Source organism: Suncus etruscus, chromosome 11 (genome assembly GCF_024139225.1).
Source record: "Suncus etruscus isolate mSunEtr1 chromosome 11, mSunEtr1.pri.cur, whole genome shotgun sequence".
Classification (NCBI taxonomy): domain Eukaryota; kingdom Metazoa; phylum Chordata; class Mammalia; order Eulipotyphla; family Soricidae; genus Suncus; species Suncus etruscus.
In genome coordinates, this window is record NC_064858.1 from 109,148,177 (window position 1) to 109,164,604 (window position 16,428).

At 41.8% G+C, this 16,428-nt stretch overlaps 1 protein-coding gene across 2 annotated transcripts in view; it reads left to right on the forward strand.

The window, feature by feature from the left end:
- RPAP3 (RNA polymerase II associated protein 3) overlaps positions 1-16,428 on the forward strand; it is a 62,877-nt gene that overhangs the window by 5,745 nt on the left and 40,704 nt on the right. For both annotated transcript variants that reach the window (XR_007500279.1, XM_049783954.1), the window contains exons 3-5: positions 6,684-6,806; positions 8,960-9,087; positions 14,101-14,222. Coding sequence is in view for 1 of the 2 variants with exons in the window: in XM_049783954.1 (XP_049639911.1) it covers positions 6,684-6,806; positions 8,960-9,087; positions 14,101-14,222 (373 nt within the window). In the remaining variant the exon portion in view is untranslated. The remainder of the gene's footprint in view (positions 1-6,683; positions 6,807-8,959; positions 9,088-14,100; positions 14,223-16,428) is intronic.

A 16,428-nucleotide genomic window follows, 5' to 3' on the forward strand; every position in this document is an offset into this window, starting at 1 on the left:
GGTTCTGGAAAGGTGGGTTTCTAGATCACAGGTTGCAAACTTTGTAGTATATGACCCGTATCTCCCATAAGTGACACTGAAGAATTGTTGCCAGTACTCTGCCTCAGAACCCCTCTATACAGTGCTCCGTGCAGCCTCTTCCCAGGCTGCCAGTGAAAGTGAAGCTATGGCAAATTATATTTGAAGACTAATCTACTTTAATTGATTTGGAATGGACACTACTTTTTAGTCTTTTAATTTTAGTCTTTTAGAGTATTAATTCTGGGTCAGAGAGATAGCAGCTGCAGTGGTAGGGCGTTTGCCTTGCATGTGGCCGACCTGGGAGGGGCCGGTTTGATTTTTGGCATCCCATATGGTCCCCCAGCCTGCCAGGGCCAATTTCTGAGTGCAGAGCCAGGAGTAATCCCTGAGCGCTACTGGATCTGGCCCAAAACCAGTCAGTCAATCAATTGATAAAGTTTTAAAAATTTATTTATTCTAGGGCTGGAGAGAGGTTATACAGGAGTTAACATGCTTGTCTTGCAGTGGACCCTGTTCAATTCCATTCTTGGCAACGCTAGTCTTCTGAGACTTAAGCAGAGCCAGAAATAGTACCCATACTGCCTGGTGTCACAGTGTGGCCCAATAAAAGTGAAGTAAATGAGCGACAGGCTAAGGCATAGGTATGCAGGAGACCCAGGCTCCATTCTTGACCTTGTTTAGTAACCCAGCACTGTTTGGATTATCCCCCAACAACTCAGTAGCCTCTGAGCACCACTAGATGTGCCCCCCCCCCCCATTTTTTTGTTTGTTTTTGGGCCTTACCCAGGGTCACTTGGGTTAATCCTGGCTCTGCGCTCAGAAATTACTCCTGGCAGGTTCCAGAGACCATAGGATGTCAGGGATTGAACCTGGGTTGTCCCTGTACAAGGCAAACTCTCTACCTGCTGTGCTGTTCCTCTGGCCCTGGCCAACAACTTTTTAAACAAGGAATTATTATGTAATATTTGACTCAAGATAATGAATATGCAGACTTACCATCTCTTCTTTCCTATCCCATTTTTGCCACCAGTGTGCTTATTCATGATCCCATTCTTTTTTCACCTCACCCACAGGTGAGGATTTTTATTTATCTATTATTTATCACCTCTTAAAGGCAATTGTAATTTCAATTATTACAGGTTTTTTTTTCTTTTGTTTGTTTTGGGGCCACACCCAGTGATGCTCAGGGGTTACTTCTGGCTATGGGCTCAGAAATCATTCCTGGCTTGGAGGACCATCTGAGACACCAGGGAAGCGAACCACGGTTCGTCCTAGGTCAGCTGTGTGCAAGGCAAACGCCCTACTTCTGTGCCAATGCTCTGGCCCCTATTATAGATTCTTTTTTGCCAGTTTTGGAAGTTCATATATTCTGCTCTGGAGAATTAATTGAGATTAATCCACATTGGCATTTTTATTTATCATAAATGATAGATATTTCTTTTATAAAATAAGATAACTATAAAATATATTTTATAAATATAAATTATAAAATATATAAAAGATAAAATAAAAATGTTATTTCTTTAATAAAATAGTTTTATTTAGGAAATATAGAAGGAAAATGAGTGTGGTGAGAGAGAGAAGGGGGAGTACATGAGAGAAAGAGAATAAGAGACAGATTCATAAAATTACCTACCCACACTGGGATGTGGGACATTCCAGAATGGAGTACGCTGATGTTATTTCCTTTGCTCTTTTCTGTTTAACTTTTTTTAAGGTTTGATATAATGTGCTAAAGTTCAAAAAAACTTTTTTTGGGGGGCCACAGCTGGTGGTGCTTGGGTTATTTTGGCTCTGTGCTCAGAAATTACTCCTGGCAGGCTTAGGAACAAATGGGATGCCGGAGATTGAACCTGGGTTGGCCACATGCAAGGTAATGCTTGACCCACTGTGTTATTGCTCTGGCCTCTAAAGTCCAAAAATCTTAAGTGTACATCTTGAATTTTTACTTTCTTTTTTTTTTTTTTTTTTTTTTTTTTTTGGTTTTTGGGTCACACCCAGAAGTGTTCAGGGGTTACTCCTGGCTGTCTGCTCAGAAATAGCTCCTGGCAGGCACAGCGGACCATATGGGACACCGGGATTCGAACCAACCACCTTTGGCCCTGGATCGGCTGCTTGCAAGGCAAACGCCACTGTGCTATCTCTCCGGGCCCCATTTTTTTTTTTTTTTTGAATTTTTACTTTCTTTTTTTTTTTTTTTTTTTTTTTTTTTGTGGTTTTTGGGTCACACCCGGCAGTGCTCAGGGGTTATTTCTGGCTCCAGGCTCAGAAATTGCTCCTGGCAGGCACGGGGGACCATATGGGGTGCCGGGATTTGAACCGATGACCTCCTGCATGAAAGGCAAACGCCTTACCTCCATGCTATCTCTCCGGCCCGAATTTTTACTTTCTAACACATCTGAAAAGCACTGTTGATAATCAAGATGGTGTTGAATCCACCTTTTCAGGACCTTAACAATTTCTCTGTTCAGTAAATCACCTCTTTTAAAGGCAATCTTTATTATTATAGATTCTTTTTGCCAGTTTTGGAAATTCATATATTCTGCTCTTCAGAATTAATTGAGATAAATCCACATTGGCAGTAGTAATTTTATTTATTTATTTTTGTTTTTAGGGCCACACCTGGTGGTGTTCAGGAAATACTCCTGGCTCTGCACTCAGAAATCACTCCTGGCAGGCTTGGGGGACCAAATGGGATGCTGGGAATCGAACCTGGGTCCGTCCCAGGTTGGCTGCATGCAAGGCAAACGCCCTACTGCTGTGCTGTCTCTCCAGCCAATTTTATTTTTTTATTGCTGGTCAGAATTACATTGTGTATCTATTTGCCTATTGGCACTCATTTTTAGTAAGTAAGACTGGTAGGGACATTTTTGTACATGGGCTTTTGATAAGAGAAGCCCTTGGGAGGGGTTTTTCAGGGTCATGTTTTATATGTGCAGAAGCTATAGAGATACTTCAGTTATCCAAGCAAGTTGTACTTTTTTTTCTTTTTTTTTTTTTTTTCGGTTTTTGGGCCACACCCGGCATTGCTCAGGGGTTACTCCTGGCTGTCTGCTCAGAAATAGCTCCTGGCAGGCATGGGGGACCATATGGGACACCGGGATTCGAACCAACCACCTTTGGTCCTGGATCGGCTGCTTGCAAGGCAAACACCGCTGTGCTATCTCTCCGGGCCCTACTTTTTTTTCTTATACTGATGGTGTCACCCATTAGCTGTGTTCAGGGCTTGCTACTGGCAGTGCAGGAGACACCGGGTACGTGGTGCCAGGATTGAGCTTGGGTGGTAGAATTTAATAAGGTGCTCCACCCTCTTTTCTCTCTCTTAACTCCAGTTGTATTTTTCTTGAAACTAAGACTACGTGAGAATGTTGGCTGTTATTTAAATAGTCTCCATCTGACTCAGTATTGTCCCAGTATTAGAGAAGTCTGTTTGGTTTTGAATGAATTCAAGCAGTAGAACATACCATTCTAAGTAGTAATCATTTAGTCTGCTTTCAGTGGTTGTGGCTTTTCCTTGTCATAGATTAGTGTCTTCTTATGATATTCTGATGAAGTCATCATTTAAGCTGATTTCTTCCTTAGAAATAGACTTTCAGTATAGCTATTAGCTCATTCAATGCAGTGACCAAGCTACTTGGGGTGGCCTGTGTCATCAAGGCTGCCTTGGTAGATAATGTCATTTCAGTAATCCTTGCAAGGTACAGGTGTTTCTTTCTTTCTTTTTTTTTTTTTTACAGGTGTTTCTTTACTATTTCATTGTAGTTCACATCTGAGCAACTCTTTTGGTGACCTGCTGCTATTAGTTTTCACATATGCCAGCATAGTTGGGTTGGACAAACTTGGCTTTAAAGTGGTAGGCTGGTGATACGTTTATAATCTTCATGCTAAGACATGTATTTCATGAATTTCATGTTCATCTTTTTAAAAAATATTTATTCATTTATTTATTTTTTGGTTTTTGGGCCACACCTGGTGGTGCTCAGGGGTTACTCCTGGCTCTGCACTCAGAAATTGCTCCTGACAGGCTCAGGGGACCATAAGGGATGCCAGGAATACAAGGCAAATGCTCTGCCGCTGTGCTATCGCTCTGGCCCCTCAGTTCATTTTTTAGTTTTTATTCAGTGAGACTAAACAGATCTTGTCTTACTTTTTAACTTGTTTCTAATTTATTGCGTACGTTTTTGTTCCGTGCAGAATTCGAATGTGTAGGAGTGTCCCCTCACACTACCAACCTATTTGCCAGTTTGGTGTTGTATAATTCAACTCAATCCTGATTCTACTTACCCATTGGTAGTGTCAGATCCCAATCTGAAGATTGTACCCTAAGATTGCCCTCGGCTTGATCATGTTCATTGCCCTTGATGGTTGGACCTTCCTAAAGACTCTTCTCCACTGCCTGTGCTCATTGCATCTGCAGGTTGCAGATTGCTAACCATTGCAGGCTGTAATGTGCACATAAGTTCTCTGGACCTCTTCTCATTTGGCTTTATCTAGAAGACGAGCTCCTGGGACTCATTCAGCTTACTTAACTCTGTTTTTTTTGTTGTTGTTTTGTTTTGTTTTGTTTTTTAGAAAAGAGCACGATTAGAGGTCGGTGGGGAGAGGGTAGGAAACTGACACTGACAGTGTCACTGTCACTGACACTGGATTTGTAGTGAGACGATTGAATGCCTTAGCCAATGATCAACAGCTCCTAAACCATAGTGCCTAAATTAAAACAAATTTTAAAGCAAGGCTAACTCAGGGCCGGGCGGTGGCGCTAAAGGTAAGGTGCCTGCCTTGCCTGCGCTAGCCTTGGACGGACCGCGGTTCGATCCCCCGGTGTCCCATATGGTCCCCCAAGCCAGGAGCAACTTCTGAGCACATAGCCAGGAGTAACCCCTGAGCGTCACAGGGTGTGGCCCAAAAACCAAAAAAAAAAAAAAAGCAAGGCTAACTCAAAAGAAGCCAGATGGGGCCGGAGAGATAGCATGGAGGTAGTGCATTTGCCTTACATGCAGAAGGACGGTGGTTTGAATCCCGGCATCCCATATGGTCCCTCGAGCCTGCCAGGAGCGATTTCTGAGTGTAGAGCCAGGAGTAACCCCTGAGTGGCGCCGGGTGTGACCCAAAAACCAAACAAAACAAAAAAGCCAGATGGAGGAGCTTCATAGGGCCTGGCATGGGAAAAAGTAAGTTCCCTGCTTCTCAGCCCTCCACTCTCCCCAGATTTGGACTATTTACCAGTCTGGCTTTTTTGGGGGGGGGTCACAAAGGTTTCCTGTGCTCAGAAATCGCTCCTGGCAGGCACGGGGATCATATGGCATTCCAGGATTCCAACCACTGTCTGTCCTGGATCGGCTGCGTGCAAGGCAAATGCCCTATCACTGTGCTATCTCTCTGGCCCCTCTGGCAGCTTCTTGAGTCATGTCCTTTCCTGGATTCTTAGAGGCCTCATAACATAAAAACGGTTGATTAAATCACTGACTGTTGGCATTTGATTCTCTCAGCAACCCCTCGCCCCCTCCTCTCTCCTCTCATCAGGAAGGTGGGACTTAGGTCTCCAGTCTTCTAAAAATCACATCCAGTTCTTTTCACAACCAGCTGTCTTCTTGGGTACTCTCCCACTTTAATGTAACAAAAATCACCTTTTGTTCTCATCACAGGAGTTTCCAAGAGTTTTTAGTAGATCTGCAAGTATTGGGTTGAAAATCAAATACACTTTTTCTTATTAATCACAATATCAGTTCTATTCACTATCTAAACTGCCCAAAGCACTTCTGGCATTAAATAATTACTTGTAATCATTGATATCCAATCCACTTACTATAGTTTCAGGGTCATGGTAACTAGAGCCTATCCCAGTAACTTGGGTACAGGGCAGAAAGCAGCTTGGACCGGATGCCCTATACTACCAAATGTACTAAGATCATCTACATATCGGAATTTGTGTGAGTGTAGGATATAGGAAACCAGGGAACTCAGAGAAAACCTGTTCATGTGTGGGAAAGAACTGACAAATTACACATGAACAGTAATCAGCTTTTTTTTTTTTTTAATTTCTTTTTGCTTACCCAATCTTTTATTGTTGTAGTGACAACCAGGAATTGAACACATTTGGTGTTGTGTATGTCCAGTTGTTTTTGGTGCTTGCCAGGTGCTGTACAGCTAATTGTGGCATTCATGCACTTGATTGTGGTGTTTGCTGGCAGTTGCATTAATGTGTACATTCTGGTTGTGCTCACTGAGCAGGTCACTGTTGTGTTTACAAACTTCCTCCGGCACCATACTTTTGGCTGAAGTGCTTTGCATATCGTTTCTTTACTTGCACATAAATTGCATGCATTGTTGTCCTGTGGGTGCCAGACAGTAGAGCCACCAGGCTGCACAGAGCACTCATGGTGGCTTCGAGGATTGAATTCTAGTAGCCAATAGCTTTCAAGACAGGGAGTTGGTCATATATTGCACCATCCTCTGAGCCCAGATCTAGGTTTTTTTTTTTTTTTTTTTTTGTGGTGGTTATTTTTTTTTTTGTCTCATTAATCTTATATTGAAAGATCAAGGACTGTCCTTTTATGATTTTTCTGTTTTTAATAGGTTAGATTACATGTTTATAATGTTAACACTGAATATGCCTTTTTAAAACAATTATGTAGTTATGAGCATTATTCTTACAATTTCAGGACAGTATCCTTGACGAGCTTGATAAAGAAGAAAGTACTCATGATTTTGTGTCTCCAGAATCAGAGTCAGAAGAAGATGGAATTCATATAGATTCCCAAAAGGCTCTTGCTCTAAAAGAAAAGGTACTTTTTAGGTTACTTTGTGTGTTCCTTTGGGGATGTAGGCTATGTGGAAGGGATCCCAGGATTTCTTCAAGACTGTTTAGGGAGTGTTCAGACTTTTAAAATATTAGCTAAATTGGTGAGGCAGCAGTATAGCATAGTGATTTGGAGAATCTGATCTTGAACCAGAATATATGAAAAAGGTTTTAAATTGCTTGTCCCTTTTCTTTCTTCAATTATAAAATAAGATTTAACATTATTAAATCTTAGTGGATATAAATATTAAGTGAAAATCAAATAGTATATAAATCAGGTGAATATTAATATGTAAAGTGATTAGATCTTGCAGAATTATTTGGGATTATTAGTAGTAGACTGAAGTTAACTTAAAATCAGTATTTGTTGGGGTTCGGAGTAGTGCCACAGTGGTAGGGCATTTGCCCCGCACATGGCTGACCTAAAACAGCCCACGGTTTGATCACCAGCATCCCATATGGTCCCTTAAGCCAGGAGCAGTTTCAGAGCGCATAGCCAGGACTAACCCCTGAGCATCAACGGGTATGGCCCAAAAACAAACAAAACAAAACAAAACAAAAAATCAATGATTGTATCTTGGCATGAATATTATATTCTAGTCCCCCACTTTATGGATTAGTTATATTTTGGAAGACTTTCCCTAGGTATTGATTACTTATTAGACTAGCTATTTTACTTTCTAAAATGGTGGACATCTTTTCTGGATTAAATCTTATTTAAATCTAAACCTAAAATTTAAGATTTAGGGTCCAGAGTGATAGCACAGCGATAGGGCATTTGCCTTACATGCGGCTGACCTGAGATGAACCCGGCTTCAATTCCTGCCATCCCATATAGTCCCCCGAGCCTGTCAGGAGTGATTTCTGAGTCAGAGCCAGGAGTAACCCCTGAGCACCACCGGGTGTGACACCCTTCAAAATGTAAGATTTAAATCTAAATCTATTTAGATTAAACTTTCTTTTTTTAAAATTTACTTTATTTAAAAAACATCACATAATTAACATAGTTAACCATAATACATTTGTTTCCAGATAAGTGAGAGCAAAGTTATTAAAAAATGAATAGAGGGGCCAGGAAGGTGGCGCTAGAGGTAATGTGTCTGCCTTGCAAACGCTAGTGTAGGACGAACTCGGTTTGATTACCTGGCCATATGGTCCCCCCAGCGTCAAATGGGTGTGGCCCAAAAACCAAAACAAACAAAAAAAAATAATGAATAGAAAGGGAAAAAAGGAAGAGGAGAAAGAAAATTAAAAATAAAAGGGAGGGACAGTGGTAAGCTAATTTGTGAAAACAATTATTTCTCCAACGAGGTCATTAAGATATTGGCGAAAGGTTTAGTAAGTTCTTGTTACTCCTGGCTATGTGATCAGATTGCTCCTGGCTCGGGCAACCATATGGAATGCCAGAGATCGAACCCAGGTCCATCCTGGGCAGTCGCGTACAAGGCAAAAGCCCTACTGTTGTGCTATTGCTCTGGCCTCTTCTTTGTTTTGTTTTGGGGGGGTGTCACACCTGGCGGCTCTCGGGTTATTCCTGGCTCTGTGCTCAGAAATTACTCCTAGTAGGCACAGGGGACCATATGGGATGCCAGGATTCAAACCATCATTTGTCCTGGATCGTGTAAGGCAAATGCCCTACCACTGTGCATTCTCTCCAGCCCCTATTTCATTTGTTTTTAAACCTAAGTGACTTCAGCTAAGCTTTGTTTCTTTTTATAATTTTCTTTTATTATAGTAGTTGTTATTGTCAGTAAGTATATCATGCTGATATACTTATGTTTTTGCCAGGGATTTTTGGATTGTACAAAGATGATTACAGAATGAGTTAAGCTATTAGAAAATGATTTACCATTATTTTATTTTTTTGGTCACACCTGGCAGTGCTCAGGGGTTCCTCCTGGCTCTATGCAGAGAAATCGCTCCTGGCAGGCTCAGGGGACCATATGGGATGCCAGGATTCAAACCACTGACCTTTCTGCATGCAAGGCAAGGGCCTTACCTCCATGCTCTCTCTCCAGCCCCTGCTTATTTTTCTTTCCTTTTTAGCCTTGTCCATATCACTTATGAGTTAGAGATAATGAAGAAAATGACTCTGGAATTTTGTGCCAGTATATAATTGACCTGCACTTTTTTTTTAAGGGCAATAAATACTTCAAACAAGGAAAATATGATGAAGCAATTGAATGCTACACCAAAGGCATGAATGCTGATCCATATAATCCCGTGTTGCCAACAAACAGAGCATCAGCATACTTTAGATTGAAAAAGTAAGAACTGTGCTGGAGCAGTAGCACAATGGGTAGGATGTGTGCTTTGTATGTGACCTCCCCAGCATCCAGTATGGTTTCTTAGCCTGCCAGGAGTAACCCCTTAGCACTTGGGTGTAGCCCAAACACTAAATAAATAAATAAATAAATAAATAAATAAATAAATAAATAAATAAATAAAAGAAGTAAGGATTCTACAATGTGTGTGAATATCTTGTATGTTTATAGATGATGCTTTTAAGATTTCATATGATGTGGGAGAGATCGAAAATTACTTTTCAACTAATTTTCTTTCATTGTATTTCTAAGCCATTTTGACTGGTTATGTGATTAAGCCACTCATTGTCCTCTGAAAATTGAGTAATTATGTTCATTGCATAATTCACACACACAAATGCTAGCCTGATAAAAGTTTTAGAAATTAATTTTCTGCCATTTTGAAGTCATTTCAGTATTGAATTTATTAAACTTTAATTTTAGTGTAGTAAGCTATAGAATCTTTAATTGATACTTACCCTTTAAGTATGTTTAATGTGGAAAAACGTATTGTGATATTATAATTTGGAGCACACCTGTCTTCGTCATGACATTTTATAAAAGACATTTACTATCAAGGAAGGGATCCTTGGAGTCGAGACAGCCGAACAGGCTGAGTGCATGCTCTTCAAGTGGGGAGCCTAACTGGGTTTGATCCTTGGCATGACATAGTGTCCTGGGAAAATGCTGGTTGTGGCCCCCAAGTGTAGTTCTAGGAGTAGTGCCTGAACACCGCTAGGCACGAACCTCCTTTCTCACCATCATCCCAGGAAACAAAAGAACAATGAAAAGACAGGCCCATTTATTTTAATTTTGTTCACTGGGCATGCCCATGTGTCGCTTGGGTGACCATGCTGTCTCATATCTACCCTTGGCCTCCTATGTGCAAAACATGTGCTCAGTCTTTCGAGTTGTCTCGATGGCCCTTCTATATTTTGGTTGGTTTTTAAGCATTTGTTGGTGGTGCTCAACAGCTGAGCTCTGTACAGGAGTGACTGTTGGCAAAGCTTGGGGCCATAATATAGTGCTGGGGATTGAACTGGGTTTAGCTGCATGCAAGGCAAGTGCCTTACCTCCTGTATTATCTCTCACGTCTCTCACCTCTAGGTCCTCTTTTTTTTTTACTTATTTATTTGGGTTTTTGGGGTGGTTTGGGCCACACGTGGCAGCGCTCAGGGGTTACTCTTGGCTCTGCGCTCAGAAATCACTCTTGGCAGGCACAGGGGACCATATGGTATGCCCAGGAGTAAACTTGGGTCGACTGCATTCAAGGTAAGCGCCTACTAGCTGTGCTATTGCTCTGGCCTCGTAGCCATTCTATTTTATTATTATCATCATCATTTTTTGGGTTTTGGGCCACACCAGCGGTGCCCAGGAGTTACTCCTGGCTCTGTGCTTAGAAATCGGTCCTGGTAGACTCTGGGGAACATCTAGGATGCTGGGGGTTGAACCTGGGTTTGTCCCTGGTTGGCAGCATGCAAAGCAAATTCCCTACTGCTGTCCTATCATTCTGGCCCTTTATTTTAATTCTTATCTGAAAGCACAGATAATATTTGTGTCTGCTATATTGATGGTGTATTTCTAGGTCTTTGAAATTTATGCTCTCCTAACTTTTCCCATTTTATTATCTTAATTTTAATTGAATCACATGAGATAGTTACAAAGTTGTTCATGATTGAGTTTAAATTATACAGTGTTCCGACACCCTCCACCAGTGCATAATTCCTGCCACCAGTGTCCACAGTATCTACCCCCTCTCCACCCTCAGGGTGTCTTGATGGCAAATATTTTTCTTCTCTCTCCCTTTTCTCCTTTTAGGCACTAGTTTGCAGAATTGTTCCAGAAGGGGGATCATGTATATCACTTCATTTACTTTCAGCACCTGCTTCTTGTCCAGAGTGATCATTTCCAGCTATCTTTGACCCTGGCATTTCTTTTTTTTGGGGGGGACGGGGGGCCATACCCGGCGATTCTCAAGGCTGTCTGCTCAGAAATAGCTCCTGGCAGGCACGGGGGACCATATGGGACACCGGGATTCGAACCAACCACCTTTGGTCCTGGATCGGCTGCTTGCAAGGCAAATGCCGCTGTGCTATCTCTCCGGGCCCCAACCCTGGCATTTCTAAAAAAAATTGATAACGGTGGTATAGCCTGAAAGTTAAAAAAATAATTTGAAGTATATACACATGACGCAGTTTCAGAGCTCAAACATCATGGGCTGCACTACCAGTGTTTGGGAACTTTGAGCTCTGTGGAGGGAATTTGTTATGTCAGGGATCAAACTGGAGTTGGTTGCATACAGGACAAGCACTTTAACCCTATACCATGTCTGTAGTTGAACGTTATCAAGTTTATTGTTTGTTTGTGTTTGTTTATGGCTCTCAGGACTTGATCCTGGCTCTGAGCTCAGGGACCACTCTTAGGGTACTCGGAACCATCTGGGTTGCTACGGATTAAACTCAGTTTGACTGCATGTAAGGCTGGGTCCCTACTCTGAACATTATTATTTTCAAAGTTAAGGATTCCTTTCAAAGTTCACTTAAATATTTTTTTATATTCTGACCCTTGCCTCTCATATGTATAAATAGAAATAACTTGAATAATTCTTTTGAGCTTTTAAAAGTTTATTATGAGCTAGAGAGAACTAAACAGACTACACATGCTTTTTCATGCAAGAAGTCCAGAGTTGGTCTCTAGCATGGCATGGACCCTGGGGGAATGCTGTGGGTGTTGCCAAAAACAATGATTGTAAGGTGGGAGTGATAGCACAGCAGTAGGGCATTTGCCTTGCACGTGGCTGACCTAGGACGGCGGACCTGGGTTCGAGCCCTGACATCCCCTATGTTCTCCCAAGTGAGGAGCGATTTCTGATCATATAGCCAGGAGTAACCCCTGAGCATCACACCATTAGGACTAATTAATTTATATTAAGACAACAGTGATCTTCTCTATGACTAGCCTATTTCTTTGAATATTATTTCTAAGAGGTTATGTGTTTTAAATAGAGCATCAGGTCTCTCATTTTTACTACTAGGTACAATTCCTTTTATTGGTGGTGGTTATTGGTTTTATTATTTTCTTGGTAGGGGGACTGTTACTAGCTTTGTGCTCCAGGGACCCTAGAGATTGAATCTGGTCTTCCTGTATATAGATATGCTTTCTGCTTATTGCACTGTCGCTGCAGTGCTGTGTCATTCCTTTTTAGGAATATACTATTGTGTTTCATTCTCTTGTTGCTGAAACTGATAAGTTCCTTCTCTTGCCCCCTTCCCTCTTTTCATTTGCATACTTCCTACCCTCATTTCCTTCCTGTTTTGAAACCATGATACTGAGTGTTTTTGTGCATGTTTCTTGGTGTTATATAATAGCCTGTGCATAAATACTTTCCTTTAAAGTTTGCTTGTGTGGGGTGTTGGATCATACCCAGGGGTCACTCCTGGGATAATTGGGGCCATATGCAGGTGCTGGGGATTAAATCAGACATGCAAAGCAAGCACTTTAACCTGTACTATCTCTCTGACCCTCTTCTAAATACTTTTCTTTCACTTTGATGTGCTGAAGGTAGTGTTTCAGTTTTGTCTTTGCATATGAATGTATTATCTGTAATGTTCCAATTTTATTGAATATCCAAAACTTTTTGGGCTTTTTTTTTTTTTGTGTGTGTGTGTGTGTGTGCCACACCTGGTGGTATTCAGGGGCTACCACTGGCTTTGCATTTGGCAGTTAATCCTGGCAAACTTGGGGATCTTATGGGATGCTGGGAATCAATTCCAGGTCGGCTCCATACAAGGCAAATGCCCTAATGCTGTGCTATCACTCTGGCCCCACGAATGTACAAAATTTGATTGAAGATTCAAAATATCCTTATGGACCTGAAATAACACCATTGTTATACATATGTTTACATGAATCTCATCTTCTTCTTTTTTATTTTTTGCATGGGGAGTGGGTACACTGTGACTTGAACTTAGTACCTGGTACAGGCAAGTATGTACTCCACCATTTGGTTATATCTGTGGCTTCTCATATCTTCTTTTATTGAGGGGGAGGTTTAGTGTACACTTAACTATGCTCTTGGATCACTACTCGCATTGCTTTGGAGACCATATGTGATGCCGACACTGGTTTCAGTCAACCATATGCGAGGCAAACGTCTTGATCTCTGTACTCTTTCCACCCTCATCTCTTTATTGTTTCATTTGCTTGTGTGTTTTGGAACCACACCTGATGCTGTTAAGGGCTTAATCCTATCCTGGCTCTGCACTCAGCAGTCACTCATAGCAGGCTTGAAGGACCCTATAGGATGTCAGGGATTGAACTTGGTTTGACCATGTTCAAAGCAAGTACCCTACCTGTTGTACAATCTCTCTGGTCCCATCTTTTAAAAAGCTATTTAATAAAATTTTTGGATTTGAGCGTCACACTCAGTGGTACTTTGGACCCACTCTGTGGTCAGGAATTATTCCTCTACTTGTGTAGGAGACCATATATAAATCCTGGGACTGAATCTAGTCAGCTGTGTGCAAAGCAAGTACCTTACCTGCTGTACTATCACTCCCGCCCCAAGAACAATGTTAATAAGATAAAGGATTAATACTTGTTCCTTTCCCTTTTGGAGGGGGAGCAAAGGACCATACCTGGTAGTGCTCAGGGATTACTTCTGACTCTGCACTCAGCAGAGCTGAGGGACCAACCATATGGGATGGTGGGGATGGAGCTTGGGTAGGTCGTGTGCAATACAAATGCCCTGCCTGCTTTACTGTCTCTCCGGTTCCCTTTATTCCTTTCTTTAAAAAGAATGCTGCTTAAATTTTACTGTAAAAATGTGCTTTTAGTAGGATTAACTACTAAACTTTCAGTTGAAACTTCAGTTGGAACTTAATTCCCCTTTGAAGGAATTTCAGAAGCAACATTTGAAATCTTGATTTAATGATTTATAAAAATAATTAACTTCATTTTAATTTTTTTTAATTTTAGATTTGCTGTTGCTGAATCTGATTGCAATTTAGCAATTGCCTTGAATAGAGATTATACAAAAGCATATGCCAGACGAGGTGCAGCTCGCTTTGCTTTGCAAAAATTAGAAGATGCCAAAAAAGGTATTATATTTTCCAGGTCATTTTATTGAAAAGCTTAGTAGTTTTAATTAGTTTGATTTAACGATGCTATATAGATTGTACTAGATAACCATAGTTATTGTCTTTTTGGGCAGGGTTTGGGACCACATCCAGCAATGCTCAGGGACTACTCTTAGTTCTGTGCTCTGGGGTCACTCCTGGTTGGTTGGTTGGCACTTGGGAGACCATTTGGGGTGCTGCAAATTGAAACTGGTTTAGCCAGGTGCATGGCAAGCACCTTTCCTGCTTTACTATCTCTCTAGCCCCCATAGCTACTATCTTTTTTTTTTTGTTTTTGTTTTTATTGTTTTTTGTTTTTTTTGTTTGTTTGTTTTTCGGCCACACCTGGCAGTGCTCAGGGGTTACTCCTGGCTGTCTGCTCAGAAATAGCTCCTGGCAGGCACAGGGGACCATATGGGACACCGGGATTCGAACCAACCACCTTTGGTCCTGGATCGGCTGCTTGCAAGGCAAACACCGCTGTGCTATCTCTCCGGGCCCCATAGTTACTATCTTTAAAGAGCTATTAATGTTTGAATAAAGCCTTTTCTTGCAATTTATGTTTTTGTTTGTTTGGGGGCTACACTCAGCAGTGCCCAGGGCTCACTCCTGGTGGTGCTCTGAGGTCCATATGAGGTACCAGAGATCAAGCCAGAGTAAGCCATATGCTAGACATGAGACTTAGTATTGTACTATTATTCAAGCCCCTGGTTTTAGAAATTTAAAAAGGGCTTTGATTTTTAGAGATAGCATACATTGCTTGGCATCAGTCAGATTTTTTTTTTTTTTTTTTTTTTTTGGTTTTTGGGTCACACCCGGCGATGCTCAGGGGTAACTCCTGGCTGTCTGCTCAGAAATAGCTCCTGGCAGGCACGGGGGACCATATGGGACACCGGGATTCGAACCAACCACCTTTGGTCCTGGATCGGCTGCTTGCAAGGCAAACGCCGCTGTGCTATCTCTCCGGGCCCTCAGATTTTTATTTTTTTTTATTTATTTTTTTTTTTTTTGGGCCACACCCGGTGACGCTCAGGGGTTACTCCTGGCTATGCGCTCAGAAGTCGCTCCTGGCTTGGGGGACCATATGGGACGCCAGGGGATCGAACCGCGGTCCGTCTCCTAGGCTAGCGCAGGTAAGGCAGGCACCTTACCTCCAGCGCCACCGCCCGGCCCCCAGATTTTTATTTTTAAATATTCATTCTACCATGTATCAGCTCTATGACCAGGAGAAAAGGTGACATATCTTCTCTGATTTTCAATTTCTTCTATATAAAATAGATATTAAAACATCTCTCCAGCCCCACATAAAAAGCTCTTAACATGTTTATTTGTTAATTCTAGACCTTTAACTCTTCAGTAAAATTGGTTTGTGCTATTATAAATTAAAAATCTTAGTAAAGCTGCTAACCAATAAGATTCTGTTGCTACTTGACTTTCCAGTGTACAACTTTTTTTTTTTTTTTTTTTTTTTTTTTTTTTTGGTTTTTGGGCCACACCCTGTGACGCTCAGGGGTTACTCCTGGCTATGCGCTCAGAAGTTGCTCCTGGCTTCTTGGGGGACCATATGGGACGCCGGGGGATCGAACCGCGGTCCGTCCTAGGCTAGCGAAGGCAAGGCAGGCACCTTACCTCCAGCGCCACCGCCCGGCCCCCCAGTGTACAACTTTTATTTATGTTTGGTTTGGGTACTATGCCTGACAGTGATCAATGGTTACTATGGTTTCGTACTCAGAAGTAATTTCTGGTGTTGCTCCGGGGACAATCTGGGATGCTGAACCCAGTTGGCTGCATGTAAAAGCAAGTGCCCTATACACTGTACTATCTTTCCTGCTTCAGTTTTTTTTTTTTTTTTTTTGGTTTTCTGGCTTTTTGATTTCTGATTTCTGAGCTACACCCAGCAGCACCAGGGGTTATTCCTGGCTCTGTACTCAGAAATCACTCCCTGCAGATTCAGGAGACCATGTGGGATACCAGGGATTGAATGAACCTGGGTTTGTCCCAGGTCAGCTGTGTGCAAGGTAAAAGCCCTACTGCTGTGCGATATATTGCTCCAGCCCCTAATAACGTACAACTTTTAAAAAACAGTGTCCTTTCTGGGCTGGTGGAAGAAGGTAGATTTGTGAATTTTGTCTGTCCTGGGAGAGAATGGTAGAAGTATTATTTTAAATTTTATCATGGGTCAGTTAGC